This window comes from Pan paniscus, chromosome 18 (assembly GCF_029289425.2).
Source record: "Pan paniscus chromosome 18, NHGRI_mPanPan1-v2.0_pri, whole genome shotgun sequence".
Taxonomy (NCBI): domain Eukaryota; kingdom Metazoa; phylum Chordata; class Mammalia; order Primates; family Hominidae; genus Pan; species Pan paniscus.
Window position 1 is genome coordinate 36,961,606 of NC_073267.2, and position 12,639 is coordinate 36,974,244.

General features: G+C 35.8%; 1 protein-coding gene across 1 annotated transcript in view; it reads right to left on the bottom strand.

Moving 5' to 3' along the window:
* Positions 1-4,400: 4,400 nt before the first annotated feature.
* Positions 4,401-12,639, bottom strand: part of LOC129394280 (sodium/hydrogen exchanger 9B1-like) — a 31,639-nt gene continuing 23,400 nt past the window's right edge. Inside the window, exons 3-5 of the mRNA XM_063597970.1 lie at positions 8,445-8,615; positions 5,797-5,939; positions 4,401-4,682 (exon numbers count right to left, since the gene is read on the bottom strand). Coding sequence (XP_063454040.1) covers positions 4,551-4,682; positions 5,797-5,939; positions 8,445-8,589 — 420 coding nt within the window. The 5' untranslated portion in view covers positions 8,590-8,615 and the 3' untranslated portion in view covers positions 4,401-4,550. The remainder of the gene's footprint in view (positions 4,683-5,796; positions 5,940-8,444; positions 8,616-12,639) is intronic.

Here is a 12,639-nt window from a genome sequence, read left to right on the forward strand (position 1 = left end):
AAAGCGTCACACTACCTGACTTCGAACGGTACTACAATGCTACAGTAAGCAAAACAGCATGATTATGCTCAGCAAAATAAATAATCAGCAGAGTAAAAAGACAACCTATACAGTGGGAGAAAATCTTTACAAACTATGCATCCAGCAAAGTACTAATATCCAGAATCTATAAGGAACTCAAAAACAGACATAGACCAGTGGAACAGGTTACAGAACGCAGAAATAAAGCCACACACCTATAGCCATCTACTCTTCAACAAACGTGACAAAAACAAGCAATGGGGAAGGGAATCCCTACTTGGAAATTGTGCTGGGATAACTGGCTAGCCGTATGCAGAAAATTGAAACTGGACTCCATACGTTTCACCGTTTACAAAAATCAACTCAAGGTAGATTAAAGACTTAAGTGTAAAACCCAAAACTATAAAAACCCTGGAAGATAGCCTAAGAAATACCATTCTGGATACAGGCCATTCTGGACATATCCTAGGAAATTTCAATTCTGGAAAACACTTTATGACAAAGATGCCAAAAGCAATTACAACAAAAACAAAAATTGACAAATGGGACCTAATTAAACTAAAGGGCTTCTGCACAGCAAAAGAAATCATCAACAAACAACCTATGCAATGGGAGAAAATATTTGCAAACCATGCATTCGACAAAAGTCTAATATCCAGAATCCAAAAAGAACTTAGAAAAATCAACAAGCAAAAATCTAACAACCCCATTAAATGCGCAAAGGACAGGACAAGACACTTCTCAAAAGAAGACAAACACGTAGTCAACAAGTATACGAAAAAATATTCAACATCACTAATCATTGGAGAAATACAAAACAAAAGTGCAATGAGATACAACCTCACAGAAGGCAGAATGCTTATTATTAAAAAGTCAAAAAGTAATAGATGCCGGCGAGTTTGGGGAGCTACTCCCAGGTCTTTGGAAGGCTGAGGCATGAGAATTGCTTGAACCTGGGAGGCAGAGGTTGCAGTGGGCTGAGATTGGGCCATTGCACTCTAGCCTGGGCAACAGAGCAAGACTCCATCTCAAAAAAAAAATACAGAAAGAGAAAGAAAGAAAAACCCACAGCCAACATTATACTGAATGGGGAAAAGTTGAAAGCATTCCCCTGAGAACTGGAACAAGACAAGGATGCCCACTTTCACCACTTCTATTCAACATAGTACTGGAGGTCCTAGCCAGAGCAATCAGACAAGACAAAGAAATAAAGGGCATCTAAATCAGTAAAGAGGAAGTCAAAGTGTTGCTGTTCCTGATGACATGATCATATAATGAGAAAACCCTAAAGACTCATCCAAAAAGCTCCTAGATCTGATAAATGAGTTCAGTAATGTTTCAGGATACAACATCAATGTACACAAATCAGTAGCACTGGTATACACCGACGGTGACTGAGCTGAGAATTAAATCAAGATCTCAACCCCTTTTAAAACAGCTACAAAAAAACCAAAACAAACAAACAAAACCAAAGAAAAAAACCCCAAGCAAACCAACTTAGGAATATACCTAACCAAGGAGGTGAAAGACCTCTACAGTGAAAACTACAAAGCACTGCAGAAAGAAATCATAGATGACACAAACAAATAAAAACACATCACATGCTCATGGATAGGTAGAATCAATATTGTGAAAATGACCATACTGCCAAAAGCAATCTACATCATCATTCTTCCCCGAGCTAGAAAAAGCAATCCTAAAATTCATGTGGAAGCCAAAAATAGTCTGCATAATGAAAGCAAGACTAAGCAAAAAGAACAAATGTGGATGCATCACATTGCTTGACTTCAAGCTATATTATAAGGCTATAGTCACCAAAGCAGCATAATACTGGTATAAAAATAGGTACATAGACTAATGGAACTGAATAGAGAACCGAGAAATCAAGCCAAATACTTAAGCCAACTGATCTTTAACAAAGGAAACAAAAACATAAAGTTGGGAAAGGACACCATATTCAACAAATGGTGCTGGGATAATTGGCAAGCCATATGTAGAAGAATGAAACTGTATCCTCATCTCTCACCTTATACAAAAATCAACTCAAGATGGATCAAAGACTTAAATCTAACACCTGAAACTATAAAAATTCTAGAAGGTAACATTGGAAATACCCTTCTAGACATTTGCTTAGGCAAAGACTTCATGACCAAGAACCCAAAAGCAAAGGCAACAAAAACAAAGATAAATAGATGGGACTTAATTAAACTAAGAAGCTTCTACACAGCAAAAGAAATAATCAGCAGAGTAAAAAGACAACCTATAGAGTGGGAGAAAATCTTTACAAACTATGCATCCAACAAAGTACTAATATCCAAAATCTATAAGGAACTCAAATCAGCAAGAAAAAACCAAATTATCCTATCAAAAAGTGTGCTAAGGACATGAATAGACACTTCCCAAAAGAAGATATAAATGGCCAAGAAACATGAAAAAATCCTCAATATCACTAATTATCAGGGAAATTCAAACAAAACCAAAATGCGATACCATCTCACTCCTCCAAGAAGAGCCATAATCAAAAAATTAAAAAAAAATTGATGTTGCCATGGGTGTGGTAAAAAGGGAACACTTTTACACTGCTGGGGGGAATGTAAACTAGTACAACCACTATGGAAAAGAGTACGAAGATTTCTTAAATAATTAAAAGTAGATCTACCATTTGATCTAGCAATCCCACTACTGGGTATCTACCCAGAGGAAAAGAAGTCATTATATGAGAAAAACACTTGCACACACGTTTTTTGCAGCACAATTTGCAATTGTGAAAGATATGGAACTAGCTCAAATGCCCATCAATCAATGAATGCATAGAGAAAATGTGGTGTATATATATGTGTGTATATACACACATATATGTGTATATATGTATATATGTGCATATACACATATATATGTGTGTATATATGTGTATGTGTGTATATATATACACACACAGACCATGGACGGAATACTACTCAGCTATAAAAAGGAATGAAATAATGGCATTCACAGCAGCCTGGAAGGAGTCGGACACCATTATTCTAAGTGAAGTAATTCAGGAATGAAAAAACCAAACATTGTATGTTCTGACTTATAAGTGGGAGTTATGCTATGAGGATGCAAAAGCATAAGAATGATACAATGGACTTTGGGGACTTAGGGGGAAGAGTAGGAGGAGGGTGAGGGATAAAAGACTACACCTTGGGTGCAGTGTACACTGCTCTGGTGATGGGTGCACCAAAATCTCAGAAATTACCACTACAAATATTTTCCATGTAAACAAACACCACCTGTTCCTTAAAAACTAATGAAAAAAATAAAAAAGACATGAGATCAACCTAAATGCCCATCAATGGTGAACTAGATAAAGAAAATGTGGCACATATACACCATAGAATAATACACAGCCATAAGAAAGAACGAGATCATGTCCTTTGGAGCAACGTGGATGGAGTTGAGGCCATTATGCAAAGTGAATTAACACAGGAACAGGAAACCAAATATCCCATATTCTCACTTATAAGTGGGAGCTAAACACTGAGTACACATGGACAGAAAGAAGGGAACAATCATCACTAGGTGAATTTGAGGGTGGAGGGTGGAAGGAGGGGGAGAATAGAAAAACTACCTATTGGGTATTATACTTACAACCTGGGTGACAAAATAATCTGCATACCAAACCCCTGTGACATGCAATTTAGCCATATAACAAGCCTGCTCATGTACCCCTTGAGCCAAAATAAAAATTGGAGAAGAAAAAAACTCCTAAGAGTTGTCACTTTGGGTAGAGTTATGGGCATTATGATTTGAAGGCATAGTTTAAGGTCATTCCTCCTTTATTTATAAAGTTCTAATTTTTAAAATAAAAGTGCATTTGAGTATTTAATCATAAACATTAATTTAAAAATTCACTGGATTTTGTAGTAACTATGTAATGGATGAACTTTGCTATGAGTGTCATTGGAATGGATAAGCAGAGACAAAAGTTGATGAATTAAGAAATGAAAAGGAGTTAGGATCTAGAGACAGTAGCTATAGACTTATTTTGAGGAATTCAAACATAAGATAAATGGATGGTAGATAAAGATGGATGGGGCATTGGATATACGGCAAGAGTTTTTGTTTGCTTGCTTTCTTTAAAATGGGAGAGTTTATATTTATACACCTATGTCTATATAAAATGTTTCTCAAATATATATATACACACACATACATATATATGAAATGTGCAACTGTATTTACATATAGCTATGAGGAAGAGGCCATTAGATAGACTAAAACATACAGATACGTTATAATATAGATGAAAAGGAATAAATTGATCACGTGAATTTTCTTTATGATAAACATTTGGGGCTATGAATGTTTGTTAAAAAAATTTCGTGCAATTTGGGACATTCTCTGCTTTTAATCAACTGCTTTCCAAGGATTTTAACACTGTGAAATGAATTTTAATAGAGATTTTCTATACAATATTCTGAATGTTTTAACAGTTTTAAACAAGCATCCTTAATTGAATATTTTCATAAGAAAAAATGAGAAAGAAATTACCCTAATAGAATTGCCCATTGCCAGGGAAATTTCATAATGAAGTGGGAAAAAACAGCAGCAGCACTTGCCTCCATGAGGCATGGACCTACAGCCAATCTGAAACAAACCACCTTCAAATGTCTCAAAGCCTGAAACACAAAACAGTCACATTTGATGCATTTACAATGGCCAACAAGAAAATTATTTTAACAAATGTTGGACTATAAAGTCTTTTTTCATAAGAAGCTTTCACTAAACAAAATCTCATTTCAACAGATTGTCCCACTGGACTTTGAACTCTATTATATTTTATATGTCATCATAGGTTGGATTATAAACAATTTCATCTTTTATAAAATATTATTGTATTTTAATTATTAAAATATCAATTTTACTGTGATTAAATAGCTAATGCTACCTTCCTGAACCTTCCTAATACATAGTATAATAATAGTGTCCTAGTAGTGTTTTCCCATTAACTTTTTGATATGAACTCTTTGATTAACTTAATAAGTATAAATACAATACTAACATGCCAAAGAAAATAACTTAAAAACTGCATAATTCATTTTAAAAGGGAGAACTTTTCAATTTTCTCCTTGGTTCATAGTTTCTGCTGGAGAATATAATCTCATTGGCAATAATTATTTATGCTCTTGAGCTATTTCTATTAAACCACATTTGCCACATTTATTTGAGTGGCTGTCATATTCATGAATAGTCATCTTCTTATAGATGGGATTTATGATCCCTAGAATGTAATATTTTAAGAAATGCTTTAAAAGATTAGATTTTACAATAATGCAAAGATAATCAGGAACATAATCCTGTAGAGAAAACGTCATAAAAATTACTGAAATCCTTAATCTCCCTAAAAAAAGAAAAAGAATTGTATAAGGTTTTTCTTATAAAACGTTTGTTTGTTTTGTTTTGTTTTGTTTTTTGAGACGGAGTCTCACTCTGTCCCCCAGGCTGGATTGCAGTGGCACTATCTCAGCTCACTGCAACCTCTGTCACTCAGGTTCAAGCGATTCTCTTGCCTCAGCCTCCCGAGTAGCTGGGATTACCAGGTAAATGCCACCATGCACGGCTAATTTTTGTAGATTACAGGCATGAGCCATCATGCCCGGCCTTTTTTTCTTTATCTTAGGTTTGTTTACAGACTCCACTTGGAACAGGTAAATAAAATTTTTGCTTCTTTTTCTTTCTCACCATCCTCTAATATTTGAAATAACCTTACTCGATTTGTAATTGTAAATCTACCTGTGGATCGAGTCCAAGCCCAGCTTGTATTAGAATAATGTTAAGAGCAATGCTTCTTAAAATTGAAGACCATGCGTTAGGAACATGGACATGTTCACTGATGAATGGAACATTCCTAATTGTAAATCCAGCCAGTAACATCCCTTAAAAGAAAGAAAATAAACATACATGACAGTTCATTTTTCTGAGAAAGAAAACAGAAATGTTTACTTTATTTTCTAATGCACTATGTCTCTCATTATTTTGGTAAAGGGCAGGTTACAAGCAAGTAGAGAAGGCAGCATGAATAAAGGAATGGCGATAAGAAACAATACACCTAAATGGGGTTCAACAAGTAATTTAGTGTTGCTGGAACACACAGGGCAAGGAAAGGAGGGAGGAGAATGAGCTTGGTGGGCCAGATCATAGAAAGGTCTCCCCCCACTTTGGCAAAGTAAGGCACCATGGGAAGGTTTTAGGCAGGAAGTAATATAATGAGTCTTGCGATTTTTGTATGAGGGTCTTGGTGACTTAGTTAGGGATAAAACTGGAGACAGAGACCAAACTGAAGGCTCTGTCACAGTCCACGCAAAAGTTGGAAACCAATAGCCTAAGCTAGAGCAAAAGAGAAAGTTTGGAGCGGAGGAAAATGATTCAATAAATACTTAGAAGGTGCTGTAAGAAAACTGTGGATACAGAAGGGACAGCAGAGATAAGATGTAGAGATTATCTCTACTGACAGTGTACTGAATATATATTTATTTTTGGGGACAGGGTCTCATTCTGTTGCCCAAGGTGAGTGCAGTGATGCAAACATGGCTCACTGTAGGCTTAACCTCCTGAGCTCAAGTGATCCTCTTGCCTTAGCCTCCTGAGTAGCTGAGACCCAGAAAATTTTTTAATATTTTGTAAAGACAAGGTCTGCTATGTTGCCCAGGCTGGTTTTGAACTCCTGGGCTCAGGTGATCCTCCTGCCTTGGCCTCCCAAAGTGCTGGGATTATGGGCATGAGCCACCATGCCTGGCCCACTGTACTGAATATTTAGATATATTTGAATACAGTAAGTTCTCACTTAACATCGTCGATAGGTGATTGGAAATGGCAACTTTGAGTAAAATGGTATATAATAAAACCAATTTTAGCATAGGCTAAATGATATAAACAAGAGTCAATTTCCTACAGCATATTTCTGGTCACAAAACATCATCAAACTTCTCAATAAAGATCCAAAACACTTCTAGTATTAAACAATGAAATAAATGTGAGCTCTACATACATTTTACAAAGTTTTATAAAATAAATAAGATAATTCTTTACTTAATTTTTGATGAATCCACGAGTGATGGTGGTTATAGCAGTGATGGTTAAAATCAAAGAATAAATGTTTACAAAGTGAAAATTGTAAGGAGCACCTCCTCCCACTATACAGTTCAAAAACAAACACAAATATGGTAGGCTGGCTGAGAGTTTTCACATCACATTGTTTATTGTCTTGCATTTGTATGGTTATCATATACTTAACAAAATTTTATTTTGCAATAATTTATATTCATTCATTTATTCATTGTACAATCCACTAGTTCAGGGTCATTGTACAATCCACTAGAATACTAGTTCAGGGTCAAAGGTGACTGAAACTTAATCCAAAAAAATCAAGGAGGGACTCCCTCTCTAACACATTCTATGAATCTAGTATCATAATTATACCCAAATCAGGAAAAGCCATACACACACACACACACACACACACACACACACACACACACACACACTACTGGTCAATATCCCTGATGAACATAGATGCAAAAATTCTCAACTAGCAAAATGAATTCAATAGTACATCAAAAAGATAATATAGTTAAGTGGGTTTTACTCCAGAAATACAAGGATGGTTCAACATGTGAATCATTCTTCCATAAAGACATATACACACATATGTTCATTGTGGCACTATTCACAATAAAAAGACATGGAATCAACTTAAATGACTAAATAAAGAAAATGTGTTACATATACACCATGGAATACTATGCAGTCATAAAAAAGAATGGCATCATGTCCTTTGTAGCAACATGGATAGAGCTGAACACCATTATCCTAAGTGAAATAACTCATAAACAGAAAACTCAAATACCACATGTTCTCACTTATATGTGGTAGCTAAACAATGGGTACATATGGACATAAAGATGGAAATAATAGACACTGGGGAGTCCAAAAGGAGAGAGGGTTGGAGGGTTAAGGTTGAAAAATTTCCTATAGGGTATAGTATTCACTGTTTGGTGATGGGTTCACTAGAGCCCAAATCTCACCATTATGCAATATATCCATGTACCAAACCTGCACATGTACTCCATGAATCTAAAATTTTTAAAGATTCTATTAAACAATAAAGCAACAGGAATAATGTACTAAGGATATTAAATTTATTTTAAAAATAAATTTTGGATAAAACTTGTGTGTGTATATATGTAGACAGAGAGAGAAATAAATGGCCCTATAAAAGAGCTATACACACACACACACACATACAGCAAATACACACATGAAGAAACTATATAAAACATACTACATTGAAATATTTCTGAATTATGACTAATTCAACAAGAAAATGTTCAAAATTTGCATATAGTCAATAATAAAGAAAAGAGAGCTAATTATATACTTACCAAGAAGAGGTGGAAGTGGAGGCACTAAAGGTATTCTAATGAGTTGTAAAATTTTTCCCCCAATAATGGCACTATAAAAAATAATTAACAATCCAAATAAATTTCCACCAGGGAGAGCTTCAGAGCCTAAGATTGACCAGGTCATACACCATATCACAAACAGTGTAACTCCTGAAATACAAAAAAGTGTACAGCTATATATCCACATACACATAGATGTATACAAACAAAGGATCAATTCTCTTTTATCGTATATACTAATAGCCAGTTCTATAAAATGATACATGGTATAGATCAACATTGCTTACTAGTTTGGTGAAAGAGATATCTGCTTAACATATATTCCAAATAACCTGTCAATTTATGAAGTAGGTTTTAAACAAAGTGTTTTCACTTTAAAAATATTTAAAAACTATATGTGGGCCAGGTGCAGTGGCTCACGCCTTAATCCCAGCACTTTGGGAGGCTGAGGTGGGCTGGATCACATGAGGTCAGGAGTTTGAGACCAACCTGGCCAACACAGTGAAATCCCGTCTCTACTAAAAACACAAAAATTAGCCACGCGTGGTGGTGCGTGCCTGTTATCCCAGCTACATGGGAGGCTGAGTCAGGAGAATTGCTTAAACCCAGGAGGTGGAGGTTGCAGTGAGCCAAGATTGTGCCACTGCACTCCAGCCTGGGTGACAGAGTGAGACTCAGTCTCAATAAAAAAATTAAAAAAATAAAAAAAAAAACCTATATGTGAACTCTTGAAAATGCTAACTTATAATATATGATAGTTAAAAACATCATGGCAATATGATGAGATTTACTTCGTTTTATATTTTAAAATAGCTTTTTCATCAGGATGGAAAATAAGAGGATGATTGGCTGTGATAAGAATTCACAACCTTATTGAAGATCACAGTGTCAAGGTGCCAAATCTTTTAACAGGAACCTGCTAAATCTTTTTATTGAAAGGATAATTCAACTGATATTTGGCATAAATGTATTATAGGAGGAAATGGCTGGAAGAAATGAACCTAGATTTTGTGGGAATAAATATAAAGTATCTTAGATTATGTGTAGGAGGTACAGGTAGATTAAGATGAGTAGATATAAGTTACTAGACATCTTGTTTCTGACAACTAGGTGCTACTCACTGAGGAATCCACAGGTTTCTGTAAAGGACAGACAATAACGTGGTAAATTTCCATTTGCTAATTAAATGGCTACCTTTATTTGCTATGAATCATAATTGCTAATGCTTTTAATATTCTTAAAACAGCTTACATGAATTTTTTAGCTATGACCCCTTTCTGGCTGTATAGAATTTGCCAGGGTAGAAGAGGAGGATTTTGACTCACTCCAGGCAGAAAGTTAGAACAAAGTTTTTTTCCTCCTCCCCTCTGATTATTGTCATCCTGCAAAACTGGAAGCCTTGGAGGGCTAAACTCTTACTAAAATAATGGACCAGGCTGGGCATGGTGGCTCGCGCCTGTAATCCCGGGACTTTGGGAGGCCGAGGTGGGTGGATCACCTGAGGTCAGGAATTCAAGATGAGCCTGACCAACACGGTGAAATGCCGTCTCTATTAAAAATACAGACAATTAGCCTGGCCTGTTGGTGCATGCCTGTAATCCCAGCTACTTGGGAGGCTGAGGTAGGAGAATTGCTTGAACCCAGGAGGCGGACATTGCAGGGAGCTGAGATGGCGCCACTTCACTCCAGCCTGGGTAACAAGAGCAAAACTCCATCTCAAGAAAACAAAACAAAACAAAAAACAAAAATAAAAAACACGGACCAGAAAATGTCATCCTACTGACAAATTGAGAAGACAAGGCAGTTTGTCTTAGCTGGTCTCTGGGTGGCAAAGTCTTTTTTGAGAATTCATATGTAAAACTGGACTCATCCAACTTATGCGTAGGGCTCAAATTACATTACGTGCACAGGTTAGGGATCCCAAAGTTCTAAACCTACCATAAAAGTGTCCCTGCATTGAAGTATCCCTAGAACACTTAGTAGATGCTAATTCAAAAAATCTCTAATAGACACTCCTGATCCCAGACTGCATAAAGTCTCAAAGGTAAAGCCAAGCGAATCTGAACTTAAAATAAGAAGAAATATCCCATGAGCAAAAGTTAACAGATAACAATAAAGAATGGGATTAGATGTCTAAAATCCTCAGCTAATAGAACCACTAGATAGACACTATAAAATATGTATTTTCAAAGGGACTAGAGACAATTTTTAAAAATTGGAGACATGAGAAGAAGAAATTACTTGAAAGTATTGTGAAATAATTAAATAGAACATCTAGAAAAAACTTTAAAATTTACTCAACTGAAAAAAACCCACTAAGTACCCAAATAGCAATCTAGACAAAGCTGAAGAGAGAACACAGCAAAGTAGTAGATATGAGGAAATTATTTAAGAGCATAGCACACACACAGAAAAACGAGGTGGAAAATGAGAGATTTAGATTATGGAAAAGATCTAAAACACAACTAATGGTAGTTTCAGAAACATCCATTGAAAGAATGAAGAAGATATAATATTTGAGAAGAAAACTGGCTTCAAATTTTACAGAATTGATTAGGGTTTTTATTGATTTGGACACAGGAAGTCAAATGAGTTCTAATCATGATTAAGTAAAAATAGATACTTAGATAAAATGTTGAGAAACTATAGACTACCAAAGGCAAAAATAAAATCTTAAATAATCTAGACAGAGAAAGAGAGATTAATCATAATTGAATAAACAATAGAGCAGATTCTCAATTCTTATCAGCAACAATAGAAGATGGAAGATAATTAAATAAAGTCTTCAAAGTACAGAGATAAATAAAACATTCAATCTTGAATTCTGTAGCCAGTTAACTGTCACTCGAACAAAAGACAAATGAAAGATATTGTCAAACCAATACATTTAAGAACATATGCCATTTTTTACCAGGGAAAAATCTACTGAAAGATATGCTTTAGAAATATGACATAGGACCAAAAAAGACAGGACAATGTGCAAAGAAATTGGTAAAATGTAGGTTAGTCTAAACAAGTATTTGTTGTGTAACACATTACTAATGAAAATTGTTAATCAGAGGATATAAAGATAAGGTTGGGAGGTGACATGAAAAGGTTGGCAATTTATTTCCACACCAAAACTCCCCCCAAAAATTGCAGAAATACCAAAAACAATCATTTCAGGACCCTGAAAACTCATCAAAGGCAGTTATCAAATTTAAGAAGCATTTATTCTTGAAAAAAGTGTTAGGGTTTTGGGTAGGATTGGTAAAAGTCTGAGCCCTTCCTGACTGGGGTTTCTCCCTGATATAGTTTGGCTTTGTGTCCCCATCCAAATCTCATCTTGAATTGTACTCCCATAATTCCTATGTGTTGTGGGAGGGACCTCGTGGGAGATAATTGAATCATGGGGGTGGTTCCCCCCCATACTGTTCTCGTGGTAGTGAATAAGTCTCACAAGATCTGATGGCTTTATCAGGGGTTTCCGCTTTTGCATCTTCCTCATTTTCTCTTGCCGCCACCATGTAAGAAGTGCCTTTCACCTCCTGCCATGATTCTGAGGTCTCCTCAGCCACCTGGAAATATAAGTCCAATTAAACCTCTTTTTCTTCCCAGTCTTGGGTATGTCTTTATTAGCAGAATGAAAACGGACTAATACACTCCCATCTCTCTTCTCACCCCCAAGCTCAGTTGGGAAAAACTGTAGTTTTACCAGTTTGAAGCTGGATGTAAAACCCAGCAGCTTTCCTGTTAGGGCTGGGGGCACCGGTGGATTTGGTATGGAGCAGAGGGAAGAAATCAATGGTTTTGCCAGTTAAATATAGCAGAGTGGTTTGGGAATGAACAGAGAGAATTGCAGATTTGCTAGTCTGAGGTTGCAGTTTCAACTGGGGAAGTGGAAGACAAGACAAAAATTTAAATGAGAGATCCTGAGGGTCAATAGGTGCAGCAAACCACCATGGCACATGTATACCTGTGTAACAAACCTGAATGTTCTGCACATGTATCCTGGAACTCAAAGTAAAAGAAAGAAAGAAAGAAAGAAAGAAAGAAAGAAAGAAAGAAAGAAAGAAAGAAAGAAAGAAAGAAAGAAAGAAAGAAAGAAAGAAAGAAAGAAAGAAAGAAAGAAAGAAAGAAAGAAAGAAAGAAAGAAAGAAAGAAAGAAAGAAAGAAAGAAAGAAAGAAAGGAAAG